Consider the following 12,441-nt stretch of genomic DNA (forward strand, 5'->3'; position numbering starts at 1 on the left):
AGACATCACTGAAAATCATTGCTTTCTTTCACCTCCCTTTGCTACTAGCTGCTAAACTGTCATGTGCAGAGTTACAGAAAGCTTGGAAAAAAGCTGTGTTAAACAGTAGTTAGTGCCTCTGCATTCTAGTTTTTGGTACTGCCACCCCTGCAAGGATGGAACACACGATTTTATGCAGTTACTTTAAATCAGCTTTACTCTGGACAAGTGAAAAAGTAAAAGAAGGTTTCATGTATCTCAAAACACAGTTTGAAAAGGTTTCTAAGAATGCAAGTAGCAGAAATGAAAAATGACCGTTCTTAATCAAAAACTGAAAAAGGCCGGCCAAAATGTTTCCTTCTGCTTCCTGAATAGAAGCAGTGTCAGAACATAACAGCAGAGCAAACCTAACTCAAGCAGAGTCCATCTATCATAGTATCCTGGCTGTGTTGGTGGCAAACCCTTTGGGAGAGTGTTTAAGGACAATTCAGGTGTGTATCATCCCCCAGGCATTGGAGAAGGCACACAAATGGGTCATTTAGTTACAAAAAAAAAAAATTACAAAATATTGTAAGACAAATTTGAGAAATTTCTGCATTACAAACAAATCTTGCTGAGTCTAGATGGCAAACACTCTGTGTCATGTGTCAGAGGAGTTTTCAGGGCACTCAGATCAGAAGTCATGTTAGAATGGTACCATTTGTAGCTGTGACTAATTTAGCCTTGGCATGGTTAAAGTCCAGCCAGCAACTAAGCATCACACAGCTACTTGCTCACTTCCCCTCCAGAAGGATGGGGGGAGGGAATTGGGAGGGTAAAAGTGAGGAAACTCATGGATAGAGAGAAGAGCAGCTTAAATAACTGAAATAAATAATAATAATAAATTGAAATTAAAAGATAAAGGAGAAAGAGAAATTAAATCCAAGAAAGAGAAGTGATGTAAATGAAAACAGTTGTTTATCTCCAACCACCTGGTGCCCAGCCTGTCCCTGAGCAATGCCCCTGCGCCAACCTCTCTCCCAGTTTATTGCTGAACATGCTGACACATGGCCTGGAATTATCCCCAGGTTGGCTGGGGTCAGCTGTCCTAGCTGTGCCCACTTCCAATTCCTTGTGCACCCCCTGCCTCCTCACTGGTGGAGTGGTCTGAGGAGCAGAAAAGTCCTTGACTCTGTAAGCATTGCTCAGCAGTACTGAAAACATCTTTGTATTGTCATCAACACCGTTCCCAGTACAGGTCCAAAACACAGCCCTGTACCAGGTGCTGTGAAGAAAATAAACTCTGCCACAGCCCAAAACAGCACATACCTGCAGCTGATTACCCATTCCAGTTGCAGTTACTTTTTCAGTATGAACCTGACTTGCCTTCAGTGTATTAGATTACATTTACTTGTTCCCCCAGATGGATTTTGAGATCTAACACAGACCCACTAACAAGCTAGAAAAGTTTCTGTGCTGGAGTGGCACACCTGAGGAGTTGCTGCAGATATTTACAGCTGTAATAGGAAGCACAGATTTTGGTGTGTCCCACCAGGCAAAGTAGCATGCTAATATTTGGGGGGTGTGGTACAGTCCAAACACTTCAAGACATGGTGGGAATGGTACTTAAACATCGCTGACTTCCAGTTTTGGGCTGGGCATAATTGTTTCTTTCTCACCTTCTCGTGTCACTTGGTCACAAGGTCAGTTGTGCTCACATGTTATTCGGTGCCACACTTACCACAAATACGTTTTATAATTCTCCTCAGATATGTCATGGAAAGGTTCAGAATTTCTCAGTTCTACTTTGAGTGCTGCTGTGGCTTTGCAGTTGTTTGTTTGCAGTGTTATTAATGTCAGGATTGTTTTGCATTTCATGTGATGTGAATTGCAGCTGTTGTAAAGGGGTTTATGGGGTGCCATTGCATGCACTGTGTTAAGTTTGCTGGCTTATCCAGTAACACAACACTCTGCAAGGTAGCTAGAGCCTAAAATTATGCACTTTATTTTAAATCTCAAAAAGAACAAAATGCTCCAAATCTTTGAAGTTATGTTTTATTAGCATATTGAAAAATAAAGTTAAAACTATGTACGTTTTTAACTAGAGAAAGCTCATAACTTTTGTGTCACACATGTTAAATAGAAGGGTTTGCTAATAAAAGTGGGGGGAGTTCACTTGGATCTTTGAAGGTCTTGGTTTTATTCCAGTTCTACTTTTTCAGGCTAACAGCTTTCAGAGTGCCTTTTCTATGGATTATGAAACTTATGCATCTCTGTCTGTTCCTGTGGAAGTTTCCTTCTCTCTGTCACATGTCAGATTTGGCTGCATGGGTGCTTCCCACTGCACTTTGCAGGAGCCTGCCTGTCTCCCCTGGTGCTGCAGCTTTCCTTCTTTTGGCCTTGCCTGCTTTTTCTTTCTGAATCCACTGGTGCTCTTTTTCAGCAGGCTGTGGAACCCACAGAGCAAACTCCAGCTGCACTTAGTTTTATCCTTCCTTACAGAAGTGTGGTTTTGGTTTTTTCCCTGCTTGAAGACTTCATTTTACAAAGTTTCCAAAATTATGTAATGTAATTGTGTGTCCCAAAAAGTCTAGAAGTAGTGAAAATTACAGCCTTCATTAATGACACAATTAGACATTGTGTCAACAGTCAGCAGGTCCTGCATGCAGCACTTCTGGGCTTCAACCCTTGGCCCATGGATGGACTGTTTTCAAAGGTCAGACATCACTGAAGTCCTTTTTTCCAAAAGCAGTGTCCCAGATTCTGTTCCTGTTGGCATCAGTTGTGGTTTAGGCAGAATGAAAAGGAATTATAACTGAGCCCACCAACTCCTTTTGCTCTTTTCCCAAGGAAAGACAGTAAAGGTAAAATCAGAACTAGAAGTCATGTCTGTCTTTTAACAGGGCTGCAAGTACAATGCTGTTGCTAATGTCATTACTAAATCAGCTGGATTGAAAAGGCTTTTTAATGAAGCACAAGTAGATGCTGTTTAGTTTACAGGCTAATTTTCCATTAGCAAGGCAATTTACCACTGAATTCTTTAAAGTGCAGATCCCTAGCAATGCTCAAAATAAAGACCTACTCATGCAAGTAGAATTCAGTAAGTAGTGAAAAGAGGTAGAATAAGCAGCATTTATTCAAGAGCAAAACTAACACTGCATTTATTAAAGTTATCTGTGTAAAGAAGAGTGTAGACTGACAGTAGTATGTTAGATTCTAGCAAGCAAATAAATATTTCTGTTTTCAGCTGTCCTATAGAAAACATTCTGTGATTAACTTCAGGAGCACAAGAATATATCCATTTGCAGGTGATAGAGCAGTGAAAAGTATAACAGAGGAAAGCAAGAAGAGCAAAATAAATGTATTTTGTATATGCAATTTATCAAATCTTCCTTCCCTTCCTTCAGCCCTGAGAAGGTGATTTCTCATTCATATCTCCTTCTAGTGATCAGATTAATCTTAAAGCTGTATTTGGGGAGAAAATATAACTGAATTAATGTGTGAAGCTTTCATTTTGGAACTATTTCATTTGGTTATATTCATGGGAGGTCTAGGTTAGATATCAGGAAAAGGTTTTTCACCCAGAGGGTGATTGAGCTTTGGAAGAGGCTCCCCAGGGAAAGGGTCACAGCATCAAGCCTGCATGAGTTCAAGAAGCATTTGGACAATGCTCTCAGGCACATGGTGTGATTCTTGGGGTGTCCTGTGCAGGGCCAGGAGTTGGATTCAATGATCTTGTTGTGTCCCTTCCAACTCAACGTATTCTATGATTCTATGACCAGATAAATCTTTGCTGAATTATGTGATAAATGAGAGAATGTGCAGTGTGCTGGAAAGACAAAAACCCAAGAAAAGTCCAAGACTGGGAAGTGGCATCTTCTGAACTGTTAGATGCAATTTGAAGGAATTAACTGACTCCTATAAATTCCCTGATTCAATATAAGTATTCCAATCCTGTCCAGGATATATTTAGGGTTAAATAATGTGGAGTTATCCTGTTAAAGAGTGGAGCACATACACCCTTGATAGTCTAAATAGAGTGTGTATTTTGGGCAGTAGGAGCTGTCGTTCCTCTTGGGAACCTTTCAGCACCAGTAAACCCACTCTTTATAAACAGATCTGGTTTAGTGGTTAAAAACCAGCTATTTATATAACACACAAGTGAAATTTCATAGTGCTAATCTAATCTCAAGTGTTTTCTTTCATCGTCTCTTCTGCTTAAGAGGATCTGATAATTTGCATCTTATTTCTACTGTGAAAACATGCAAACCATATATTTAAGTCAAAATCCCCAGGAGGATATAATTTAGAAGGAATATTGTGCCATGAATGATTATCCCCTAGAACACTAAACTGCCTGCTGGTTTAATAATTTGCTATTTGAAGTACTGCATGCTAAAAGATGGAGATCTCTGTATTTGGGACTGCATCTGCTATCATCTTCCCCAAGTTTAACACTTCTGTTAACTTTGAATTCAGTTAACTGAATTCTCCTCAGTGCTATTTGTCAATATATTCAGTAACTTTCTGCTTAATATTTAGGTAAATCAAATAATTCTGCTTTCATTTCTTTTGTATTTACTCTTTTTCAAAAGTCCTGTCCCCTCTCTTTGTGTTGCATATTTCACCAGATTCTAGTCTAGCTACCACTTCAAGTTTTAAAGATAAAATATTTCATTTTAACAGTTTGAGTTCAATGTGAATAACTTTACAGAATATGATTAAGGTTAAAGCTTCTGAGTTTATGGATGTTTCATACTTACTTCTTAAATACATGCTGTTTCATAATAAATTTTCAGCATGCAGCAACAAAACTAAAATGTTGCTCTGACTTCTGCATTTCTGTATTCGAATCAAGCCTCATTGCTTCCACCTATGGACAACCTAGCAATGGAAAGGAAGACTTTGAAATTGTACATATGTGTTTTTAAAGGATTTTGCTGGTTCTACCAGAAATGAAGTAAGCCTGTTCAACTGTGTTTCGTTCTTGCTCTGACCTGGAAACTTCTCACTCAGACTGGCATGAGGACTAGATCCAATCTCTCTTGCTCATATGGATGCAATCCTTGTTTTCTCCTCTTTTGTGACAGGTAACCTGGGGTCCCAGCTGGTTGAGTATAAAGAAGAGATGTACATAACATCTGACTGTGGGAACACGTGGCGTCAGGTAGGAGGCATAAATCATCAAAGGAAACTGGAAATAATTTGAATGTACCAAATGTGATGAATTATGTAATGCTTAACTAATCTTTAGATACTCACTCTTTTGAAGGAGGTGGTATTATTATCTCTAGTTTGCTTGGAAACTAAGAGATTAAGAAGGTGATTTTCTAAGACTCAAATTGATCAGGCTGTCAGGTTCTGCTGAAGTTCAAATATTTTGGTCTCTTTAAAGATCCTGTAAGTATCTTATGCAAAAAAAAACATAGTGTCAGTTTAGTTTTTTAATAATTTAAGTAATCTTCCTATGCTAATGATGAAGTGGACTTGGAGATTTTGCAGTACAAACATTCTGAGCTAAAAGACATAGCTTAGGTACAAAGGGCACAAATTCTTCTGCTTCATAGTCTGAAAGCTGTTACTAAAGCATAAACCTTTTCTTCATTGAAAGTGAGAGTGACAAGAGATTTGCAAAAAATAATAAAATTTTTAAGGTTTTTTGGCATGATTTGATAAATTCAGAGACTACAAATACCAATGTATTAAAAAGGGAACAGTGATATCGTAATGCTATTTTAATTCTGAATGACTTTTTCTTCCACTGACTAGTTTCAATTAAAGCTTTCACCTTTCTCATGTGTTGTTTCCTAAGCTGCTCTGTCCCAGTGTGGTGGGTTTGCTCTGGCTTGATGCCAGGTGCTCACCAATCTCTCTCTGTCACTGCTCTCAGCTGGACAGAGGAGGGAGAATATAGCAAAGAGCTCATGGGTTGGGATAAGAACAGGGAGAAATTGGTCACCAATTACCATCACAGGCAAAACAGACCCGACTTGGGCAATATTTATTTGAATGCCAATTAATAACAGAGTAGGATAGTGAGAAATAAATTCAATTCTTACAACAGCATCTCCCTACCTCTCCCTTCATCATAGGCTCAACTTTACTCATTAATTCTCTGCCTCCTCACCCTGAGCCACACAGGGGGATGTGGAATGGGGGCTGTGGTCAGTTCAACACACGTATCTCTGCTGCTCTTTCCTCCTCACAAGGAGGACTCCTCACACTCATCCCCTGCTCCAGTGTGGGGTCCCTTCCACAGGAGACAGCTTTCATTGAACTTCTCCAGCATGAGTCCTTTCCAAGGGCTGTAGTTCCCCACAAGTTCTCCAGAGCAGGTGCTTCCCATGCGCTGCAGCCCGTCAGGAACTCCAGTGTAGGTCCCCTGTGGGATCATAAGTCCTACCAGCAAACTTGCTCCACCATCAGCTTCCTATGGAGTCACAGCCTCCTTCAGGCATCGACCTGCTCCAGTGTGGGGTCCTCCATGGGCTGCAGGTGGATCTCTGCTCCATCCTGGACCTCCATGGGCTGCTGGGGCACAGCTGCCTCACCATGGGCTGCTCTAGGGACTGCAGGGGAGCCTCTGCTCTGGCACTTGGAGCACCTCCTGCCCCTCCTTCTGCACTGACCTTGGTGTCTGCAGGGCTGTTCCCCCTCTCATATTTTCAACTCTTCACTCCTGCTGGAGTTGCTGTTGTGCACTTCTTAAATACATAATCCCAAAGGTGCTACTGCTGTCGCTGATTGACTCGACCATGACCAGTGGCATGTCCACCTTGAAGCTGGCTGGTGTTGGCTGTAGGATGTGGAACAGCTTCTCTAGAAGTGTCTCAAAGAAGCCACCCCAGTAGACTAACCTGCTACCAAAACCTTGCTGTGCAAACCCAATGCACTCAGCATAGGGATATTTTCTTTCTCTATATATGTATATAGCAACAATACAGAATATCATATAGATTCTATATATACTATATATCCAGGATAAAAAAAAGCACTCTCAAAGGTCCAAAATGTTTTCAAAAAATAATTTGATTTCAGTTAAAATAGTGTTGTAGTGTTCAGCTGAAATAAAATTTTGTTATTTTCTTAGAACCATTAAGTGTGAAAATGTTCTCAGTAGTGTTACTGAGCTTGGGGAATTTGAGGTTAAAAGAGAAAAATACAGACAGTTTCTTATATTGCTATGGTAGGATTCCATTAGTACTCCACAGAGTACTTTAAAAAGAAATGGGTTATTTTTATAATGATTATGTCCTTTGATGTTTAAAAGATAAAATTTTATACCAAATTCCATCTTGAAATCTAGCATACAATAAATAGGTGTCTAAATGCAAAAGCCTTCCAGGATTTACAGTGGGTACTGTGTTGTTTAATACTTCTTAGAGGCCTCTCATGATTTCTTGTCAGCATTTGCCAAAGTTTTATAGTTTTTCTGGGGTGAAAAATAAGAAGAAAAGAGGAATGAGATCAAATTCATGTTTTCACTGCTTTTTATTTGTAGAGACACACAGGTAAATGATATGTGTTGTAACTTGACCCTAAGGTGCCTAATTATGCTGTAAAATCGACCACAAACTGATCCCTCATTGTGACAGTCAAAATGGCAAACAACATTGCTTTATTTTAATTGAAGCTCCTGTGGAGCCCTTGAAAGAGATTACTCAATTCTAATATTTGTGATCAGAATGAAACTGTAGATTATTTTATGTATTTCACGGCCTCACTGTGCACAATTAAACAATTCTTCCAGAGGACAGCAGCACATTTCCTTTCTCTGCTGGAGTTCTTACAACAAAAAAAAAGACTTCAGTCAGGTGATACAGGAATTTAGATAATTCAGTCAATTGCAAGTCTTGTGAGCTGGTGAAATCCTGTGCTTTGGCACAACACTTTGTCTGAGTTTAGGTCTCTGCCTTGGAGACTTTGTGGTTGTCATTAGTGAGGGTCTGGCACCTTTTTCACAAGCTCGCATGATGTTGCTGAGCTGTGTACAGAGGAGAAGAGGAGCAGTCTGTGTATAGAGAGAGAGTCTGTATCTTCTTGTGTATAGAGACAGAGAATAAAGAAAAGCAAACATAAGAGACTTAGGGGAAAATGTATGGAAGGAATTAATTAAACCTTTCTTGATATAATAGCAGTATTGGTTCATAGGACTCTGGATTATAGGACTGAGGGGAAGGTCAAAGATCCTGTAATTCAATGGTGTCCTCTGAGACAGCATCAAACCTTCCATAGCTTGCATTTGATGTGGTCATATAAGGAAGACTTACCTATAAACACAGCCAGAGTTTATAGACAGAAATGAATGCTTAAATAAGAGGTTTTGAAATTAAGTAAGTTCTGGTGATAAATAGAAATATCCAGGTAAAATCAGAAGGTTGGTGAGGAGGACTGTAAACACAGTCAAGTGATGTGCAGGTGTCAAAACCCACATATATCATACTATTAATATTTTGGCCCTCTGTGTTGGACAAGTCAAACATCTGTGTTTAGATAACATAAGCCTGTGATAGAGGCACAGTATCAAATATGCCTGAGATTCCTGCCCTGCTGCTGCAAAGACCAAAGCAGAGTGGTAAATTACACCTGTGCAAACCCCTACAATACAGTGGGCTGGATTATCCTCTGGCATGGACTGAGCTCTGCAGTGTCTGCATTCCCACTTGTATGTCTCTGCCCAGGTGCTGCTTCAGGGCTCCCCTGCTTGGCCAGGTAATGAGAATAAATTTATTATTGCATTTCATCTGTGGTTTTGTGGTTGCTCCTGCATCCTGCCTGTGTCAGCTCACACAAAAAGCAAAGCCAAGAATTGTTATTATAAATAACCACAATACCACTTGTGTAGATTCCAGTTGTTCTTCTACCTTTCTATTGCATGGCTGAGCTGCTTGTTGGTATACCTTGAAACCATCACTCTTTGAGGAAAACTGAAAACTGTGGCTATGTACTGTACAAAATTGCTCTGTAACTAGCAGTGCTTTAGGAGCTCTTTGGCAAGCACTTTAAACATCCATGCCATGAACTGGGCTGTAGAAGAAAAGAATCTCATGAAATATGTGGGCTTAGAATTATCATGAAATATGTGGGCTTAGAATCATAGAATCATTAAAGTTAGAAAAGACATTTAAGGTCCCTAAGTCCAACCTTTGACTTAAGTGCCAAGTGGATCACGAAGATGCAGCCTAAGGTGAACTCATGTTTATTTGAAAGATTTCTCTGTCTATTATACCAGGAAAAGAATATAATAAAATGGGTTAATGAACATGAAATGTTAGGATACTCTGTTAAGTGCTAAGGATTACCTTATGTATATATGTGAGTGTTTTTATTTTTTTTTAATACTGATTTGTGTTCACAATTCTGGTTGCAGTTGTTATTTCAACAGCATCTGTTACAACACTGTACTTGAAATACAGCAAAGTATTTATACAGCAAAGAGTAAGAGAAAGGTCTGGATTTCAAAAACAAATGGCTTAAATAAAAGGAAGAAGTCAGCCATAATAAACCTTTCACATTTGATCTGCTACCAGAGTAGCTCTTGCAGCAACAAAATGTTCAGTTAAACTAATGAGGTTACACAGAAAGCCTTTTGGTTGTCTAGGAACTAAATCCAGATCTCTGGAGCTTTAGTCTGGTGGTTTTTTGTTAGAATATTATTTATCTGTGTCAAATCCTTGTGTATCAAAGCAACTTGGAAAACCTTCAGTTAAGTGAGAATACATGTTTTCCTGCAGGCATCTTAGGAGATAGATGGTAACACTTCTAAGCACAACAAAAAGGGATGTAATTCCAGCCTTTCAACCCTGAGAAGGTCTAAGCAGTTCATTCTGTGTAGAAAAGCTTCTGTTTCCAGATTTCAATTTAGTAATAGATACCGCTTGATGAAAGAAAAAAGTAATATCAGGAATTTTGTTTATTCTTTCAACTTCTGTATTGTGAAGTAAAATTGTATGGCATATATTTTTTCTAGAACCATTTAAATATGCTCTCACTGAATTCATGGAGCTGTCCCAATTTATTCCAACAGATATTCTGGCCTGAAATAGCTGCTGAAGTGTTAAGACAGATGGAGGAAGAAAAGCATTTAGAGCAGAAGGAAGAGGATAGAATAGAAGCTGATATTGTGATTATAAAGCACAAAACATGCACAAAAAAATAACAGAAATAGGTTATAAAAATCTTATTCTGTAGTGGCTGGCTACTAGTAAGGATCAGAATAGATTTATTGCCTGCTTTAGTTAGTGGAGAAATGTATATCAGAATTCATGGCCTTCTGTGAACTCACATATCTCATCTTCATAGGTCTGAACTTCATCTCTCACACTGGGACCACCTTTGCCTTGATCCTTTGCAAACTGTTTGTCTTGGTTTTTTTTACTAAAAAGTAGAGATAAATATTTACTTTTGTGATAAACAGGCATGAAACTGTTCATTCATTTCAATGTACTGAAGATGAAAGATTGTTTTCATAAGGCTTTCATGCATTTTGTTTATTAAAAGTTTGAAGTGTATACAAGAAGAGCATGAAACAACAACAGCATTAATATGCCTGTAATGTGTCCTCTGTACTTTATAGTGTGCTAAAGCAGGGTTATTAAAATGCTATGTGAAGACCTACCATGGTCCTTTTCTGGGAAAGGCTGATTTGCATTAAGTGGTGCAGGTATCAGCGTCCTTTATCTTCAGCGCTGAAGCTATGGGAGACTTGGTGTCCCAGCACGTCCTGTTGCATTTTGGTTTGAGAGAAAGTTCAAACAAAGTTTAGAGGAGGATCACAACTCTGCTTGCTTATCTGACTCCAGCTGATTTCATCCTTTTGAAGTGCATCTAAAATTAATGTCTGTCCTTTACTGAATTCTCTTCTAAAATACGCAGCTGGGGCAATGAGTAGGTCAGACTATCAATGCCTTGTATCAAAGGTTTTGCCTGTAAATTGGCAACTTCTGATCAAAAACTGATCAGACACTTGAGGCCCTAGGATTCCCATAAAATATGTTCGTACTAGATGAGAGGAAGACTGAGTTCTCAACCCAAATTAAATGCTTCCTATTTTTGAAGTAATTGTGAGTGTGCTGTAAGATATTTTCACCCTGGCTCTGGCTCAGTCTTTCTGAGAAATCCTCTAAATGTAGCATTTAGTTTTGTCAAAAAAAGAAAATAATTTGTATTGTCAGTATTTTTTATTTACAACGCAAAATAAAGCCAACCTTTATTGTTCTCGCCTTTGCTTTGTCAAAGCATACGGGAGGCTGCATATTTGTCTATAAATGCTAAATGTGTATAATTCTCATATATCGCTTGGTTTTGTGTTAAATGAACTTACAGAGGTTAATAACAAAAGTAAATCCTGTCTTAAAACAGATTTTAGATGTAAAACAGCAAAGGTATCTATCTGTGCTTTTATTTTAGCACTGTTGATGACCTCTAGAAAAGGAATTAAAATAATTTATAAAGTTTTTAATCCTTTATACCATTAAATCAATATTACATGTATCTTGGTTCCAAACTCACAGTGGTCTCCATAGGACATCACATAGTATTTGAACTTAAACTCACTGACACTGGAATTATGGAAAACATGCTTGCACCAATTATTTCACATTCTGTAGGTTCTGGGGAATATGTGAGAAAGTCACAGCAGTACTTTTCCTTTTTTTCCTTAGAATTAGACTACAAAGCATTTTATTCTGCAGGATACGCAGAATATGGCAAACACTAAAGTAAGGTGATGGGTCACTTGGTGATATATAACAGGAAGGAAGGCAGAATGCATACTATGAGAAATATAAGCTTGGGCTAAAATCACTTTAGGCAGTTTAATCTGACTGTGATTTGAACCTGAACATTTTTCTGATTCATCTACTTAACTTTCTTTTCTTTTACAGCTGTGAGAAATATAAGACTTAACCTGACTTTTATGTCCTTTTCAGCTTGAAGTGAGGACATTATAAAACATAAGTCTCTTAATTCTTGTTTGCTTGTTCATTTTATTTCAGCTGTTTTTTACATTTGCTTATCTAGCCTTTCTTTGTCTGACTTGTAGGTCTTTGAAGAAGAGCACCACATCTTGTACTTGGACCATGGTGGAGTTATTGTGGCTATCAAAGACACTTCTATCCCTCTGAAAATACTCAAGTAATTCTACAGTCAATTAGAATAGAGCTGTTGTGTATTCAAGACCTCAGGCAAAGTTCAGAGTTTAAGATAAGCATTTCATTGTGATCATGTATGAACTGCAGGTGGAGTCAACTTAATTTAACATTCATTGGGTCAACAAAAATGCAGTTGGATGTTTACCAATGGTACCACGGAATCATGCATTAATCATAATAAAATTTTCTTGCATCATTGTAGGCATTTTTTGCTTAAAAGACTGTTCTGGAACTCTGCAGTAGAAGGCATGTTCAGCATAACTGTTTATCTTTTACTGGCTGGCACCATCAGTACGTGTCAGTGATGCTCAGCCTGTGCTGCATATGTGGC

At 38.6% G+C, this 12,441-nt stretch overlaps 1 protein-coding gene across 1 annotated transcript in view; it reads left to right on the forward strand.

Moving 5' to 3' along the window:
- SORCS2 (sortilin related VPS10 domain containing receptor 2) overlaps positions 1-12,441 on the forward strand; it is a 529,534-nt gene that overhangs the window by 464,869 nt on the left and 52,224 nt on the right. Inside the window, exons 12-13 of the mRNA XM_053975679.1 lie at positions 5,049-5,125; positions 12,002-12,093. Coding sequence (XP_053831654.1) covers positions 5,049-5,125; positions 12,002-12,093 — 169 coding nt within the window. The remainder of the gene's footprint in view (positions 1-5,048; positions 5,126-12,001; positions 12,094-12,441) is intronic.

The sequence above is a fragment of the Vidua macroura genome, chromosome 4 (assembly GCF_024509145.1).
Source record: "Vidua macroura isolate BioBank_ID:100142 chromosome 4, ASM2450914v1, whole genome shotgun sequence".
In the NCBI taxonomy this organism is placed as follows: domain Eukaryota; kingdom Metazoa; phylum Chordata; class Aves; order Passeriformes; family Viduidae; genus Vidua; species Vidua macroura.